General features: G+C 43.2%; 1 protein-coding gene across 1 annotated transcript in view; it reads left to right on the forward strand.

The window, feature by feature from the left end:
• The window catches only part of LOC103597917 (chromosome unknown open reading frame, human C5orf49), a 13834-nt gene that overhangs the window by 7988 nt on the left and 1423 nt on the right, over positions 1-4423 (forward strand). The window contains exon 4 of the mRNA XM_008581800.1: positions 3276-3392. Coding sequence (XP_008580022.1) covers positions 3276-3392 — 117 coding nt within the window. The remainder of the gene's footprint in view (positions 1-3275; positions 3393-4423) is intronic.

Raw genomic sequence — 4423 nt, forward strand, 5'->3', positions numbered from 1 at the left:
CAGAGCACATCACGATTTGAAACAGACACAAGATCAGAGAGAGGAGATCTGTGGACTTCAATTCAAGGGTAAAATATTCAGATTCTTTGAAAAGTTATAAAAAATTTCTAAAACTTGTGATACTAATGTACCAAGAGAGGGAGCGGAATCTTTCCCACAGATAAACCAAAGAGAATAGTTGAGCATTTGTTCTTTTTTTTTTTTTTAAAGCTAACATTATGTCCTTGACAAGCTACAGTCTTCTGAGATATAGAATTCTGAATGCTATTAAAATTAATGAAAATGTCCTCACTAAACTTCACACAGTGCTAAACTACCACGGAGATGCTCTGGATTGATCAGAAGTAAAATGAGGCCTTTATGAATCAAAGGAAATGATTTTGGATCACCTTGGGAATTTTCAGTTTTAAATATAAGCTCATACACCTCTGGAAAGGCAAAGAGAGACTGAAAGCCTCAAGATGAGGACGGAAGTGCTCTGGCTTCTGCAGAGAGGAAACGAGTGTAGCCCAGGCATGGCTTCATTACCATATTGGTCAAGGTGGCTTGAATGTGCTATGGAAACACACAGATCCTAAACCCTAAGAGACTTAACCAGTGGTGTGCTGGATGAGGCCTGCCTATACCACTCACAGGAGCTGATACTTAGCATCTCTTCTGCACTCTGCATTTAGTGGGCAGCCTGAAATTGACCATGGTGGGAGTATTAATACCACAGAAATCAGCAAATACTACAAATTGGGTCTTTTATTCCTCCAGAAAGCAGGTTGTTAAACACAAGTGCACCACTGGGCTTCAGATAATAAACCCAACATAATAAAAGATTATTTCTTTCTCACGCATAGCACAANGTAGCTCTGAACCTCAAGGGGAAAGGTCTGGCTTGCAGGAGGCCAGGGTGTCCTTCTGCAGGATCTGCCCCCACCTTCCCCACCGAGTGGGGATGTACTTGAACTTCCTTGGTGTTACTAATGGGCCTCCAGTCTGGTGTCTCACCCAAGAAAGGTTTGCTTAACCTCTGGAGGCCAGCAGCAAATCAACTTCTGAATCAACAGACTTCCTACTTTAGGTATGTAAAAAACACTGAAATATTCTATCATGTTTTAAAGTGGTTTAAGTTTTCATTTCATTTGGTAGGGAAACGTCTAGTTTTACATAATCAAAGTGATTGATATTGTCTTTGTGACATTCTTCCCTTTGCTTTTGTGCGTAGGAGGCCCCTTACGGGTTTTCTTTTTCACTTATTTTTCTAATCCATCCGGAATTTACTTTTATCTACAATATGATGCGAAGACCCAAACAGCTAGCCAATTTTCACAGTGCTAAATGCTGCATGATTCATCAGTTCTCCATTCATTCAGGCTTTTGTTTGGCCCTGTGCATACATGGGCTGTATCACAGGCTGCCTTCAGGAAGGCCAGGGCGGCTCAGTGTGAACAGCAAAGCTGTGTGAGTGAGAGTGTGATGAGCAGAAACTTGTGCCTGTGACCACATTAAATGACCAGTGGTGGCACAGAGGCAGAAGCCAGGGCTCCTGGCGAGAGGTTGCTTCCTTCCTTCAGGTCACAAAGAATGACTCTGAACTTACGCAAACCAGGATTCCAGCAGCGGTTGAATAAAGGCCTGCACATGTTGACTCTGGGATTCTTACAAACCTTAAACTCATCATCCTAAAAGACCACGTTGTTTCTCTTACTAGACAGTTAAATTGCATGAGGACAGTAGCCACGTCTGAGTTATCTTCCAGACTCCCCCAGCAGGAGCACGGTGTGTTGCCCGTGACGGATGATCTGTGAACGGTCAGTAAAGGATCCGCTGAACCTGCATTAAGCCAGGAGCTCGAGTGCCTGCAGTCAGTGTGGAAGGGCATTGCTGTGTTTCCCAGCACACTCTATAGGCCCTTTTCACTGTTTATTTCCACCTCCGTGTCCTGCAGTTGAAGGAAATCATTCTAGCATCACTCTTTGGGGGAAAAAAACAAACCAAACCAACCAAGCATAAATTAGAGACCCGAAGCTCCTAAATCCCATGAAGACTTTGTGTCTGGGTTTGCTGCTGGAGGATTTAAGGCAGCTGGAGTAACATAAATGACAAGCCCAATTTACAAGGTGAGAAAGGTTTAACACATGAATTCCTTTTTCTTTTACTAGATGCCAAACAAGGCAGCTTTACTTGTGTATTCAGAAAAAGTCAGGATGAAAAATAGAGATATAGATGATAGCTCTATTCATGGGGTCATTTTCTAATACATCAGAGCTGTGCGTGTATGTATAGTTTTATATATGTGATATATATATATGTATATGTATAATATAAATACTCAAATTTATATGAATGATGAAGTCTTATAGCTACCACATATGAGTAAAGAAAATAGTTTTGTCTCTCTAGAGAGGGGTTTGCGTGTAGACAGCCTGACTGTCAGCTAGCAACTTAAAGGATAACTCCTGTTGGGTTGTGTTGTCCCAGTATTCAGGTATTGTTAATTGTTCAAAGCGGCACAAGCTTATTATAGAAAATTTGAGAAATGCGAAAAAGAGTAGAAATGAAGGAGAAAACACACACAGAGAGAGTTTTGCTGTGATCTAAATGTTTGTGTGCCTCAAAATTCATATGTTGAAACTCAAGCCGCACTGTGGTGGCATAGGCGGGTGTGGCACCTGGGACGTGATTAGGTCATGAGTGTAGAGCCTCGTACATGTGCTTAGTGCCCTTATAAAAGAGGCCCGAGGGGGCTGTACTATGCCAGGATGCAGCAAGCAGCACCTCTATGATGCACAGAGCAAACCCTCACCAGACGCTAAATCTGCTGCTGCCTTGCTCTAGGATTTCCAGCCTCTGGAATTGTGAGAAATAAATTTCTGCTGCTTATGAGCCACCCAGTCTATAGTAACTTGTTATAGCGGCCCGAACGGACTGAGACAAGTTTATTATTACTTCAAAGTTTGACCTGTAGCGATTGAGTCAGGTGGCAAAAGAGCTTGAGGAGCCGCCTCTGTCCAGGAGGCAGCAAAGAGGAGCTGGGAAATGCCATGGGACGTCCCGCGCCATCCTGGGCCTCCCAGCAACCTGCTGCTGCTGGTGGGGCTTCTCCCAGCTCTAGGCCACAGCCGATTCTCGGGGAGGTGACCTTTCCTACCACATACTCTCCACGGTCGGGAACTGCTGTGAGCTTCTGTCTCCGCTGGCGAGAGTCTTGCCTTCCATGCCCTAGCGGGCCTCAGTGGCTCAGCCTGCAAATAAACCCGTGGCTTTCTTTCTCTTTTTATTCCCAGCCAGGAATTATTTCCCTCTATGACTGTGTTTTTAAGAAGAACCTAGACTACAATCAAAAATTGCACCGAGATGACAGAGAACATGCAAAAAGCTTGGGGCTTCGTATTAATGAGGAGGTAATGTTAAGACAGGATATTACAATTTGCTAACGTATTAATGAAAGTATTTACCTGTGTATGTATATGAGTATATGTGTGTATACACGTGTGTACACATGTCCATGTATATATTATGCACACGTGCACGCACATTACATATATGTGCATTGTATGTTTGTGTATACATGCATGTGTATATGTGTGTATACGTGTGCACGTGTACATGTGCATGTCCATGCATGTATGCACGTATATTGTGTATAGTGTGTGTATGTGTGCATATGTAATGTGTATGTGTATGCATGTATATGTGTGTGCACATGTGCATGTGTATGTGTGTTAATATCATGTTCTATTCCTTTATGTAACCTTCTTTATGGACTGTCATCTATTTTACTGGTTAGGAAGCTGAGACTAAGCTACAATTAGACTTCCCTCTACTCTGTCGTAGCATTTGTGTACTAATTTTTAAAATTTGTCATTTGGTTCTATAGAGTTTAATAATTTAAGGAGAGCAAAACTAAGAAGTTCTTTTCAACAGATGTAACAGGTCTCTGCTTAACCTCAGTCCTGGGTGTCGTAGTTCTTCTAGGGATACTGGCCTTCCAGCAAGGAAATTGCACACACAGGAACATTTCTCCCAAGTTTGCTACCAAGCCACTGTTCCCTCCACACGTAGTTCAGTGCCTCCTGTACCTTCTCTCCACTTCCTGAAAGGGAGGAGTGATTTCTAGCCAGCTGCACAGGGGGGCGGCCAGCAGAGCTAGCAAAGCTCACAGAGGGAGAAGGTGAAGGATCTTGGCAGGTGGGTTGCGTCTCTTTAGCCTGGGGGGCCCGTCTGCCTTTTGTGTTAGACCCCCCACTGCTGCCTTTCCGCTCTCTGACGCTCTCTTCACAACGTCTGACCTGAGGACATCATTTCATTAAAAGTCAAGTGCTGAATAAGTGTAATCTTTTAAACAATACATCACACAGAAATTTTAATACTAAAGCTGCTGGCAGGATTTCTATTTGGATCATTGGATTTTTGCCTGTGGCTCTTACTGTTT

The sequence above is a fragment of the Galeopterus variegatus genome, unplaced genomic scaffold (assembly GCF_000696425.1).
Source record: "Galeopterus variegatus unplaced genomic scaffold, G_variegatus-3.0.2 Scaffold2468, whole genome shotgun sequence".
NCBI classification, from domain to species: domain Eukaryota; kingdom Metazoa; phylum Chordata; class Mammalia; order Dermoptera; family Cynocephalidae; genus Galeopterus; species Galeopterus variegatus.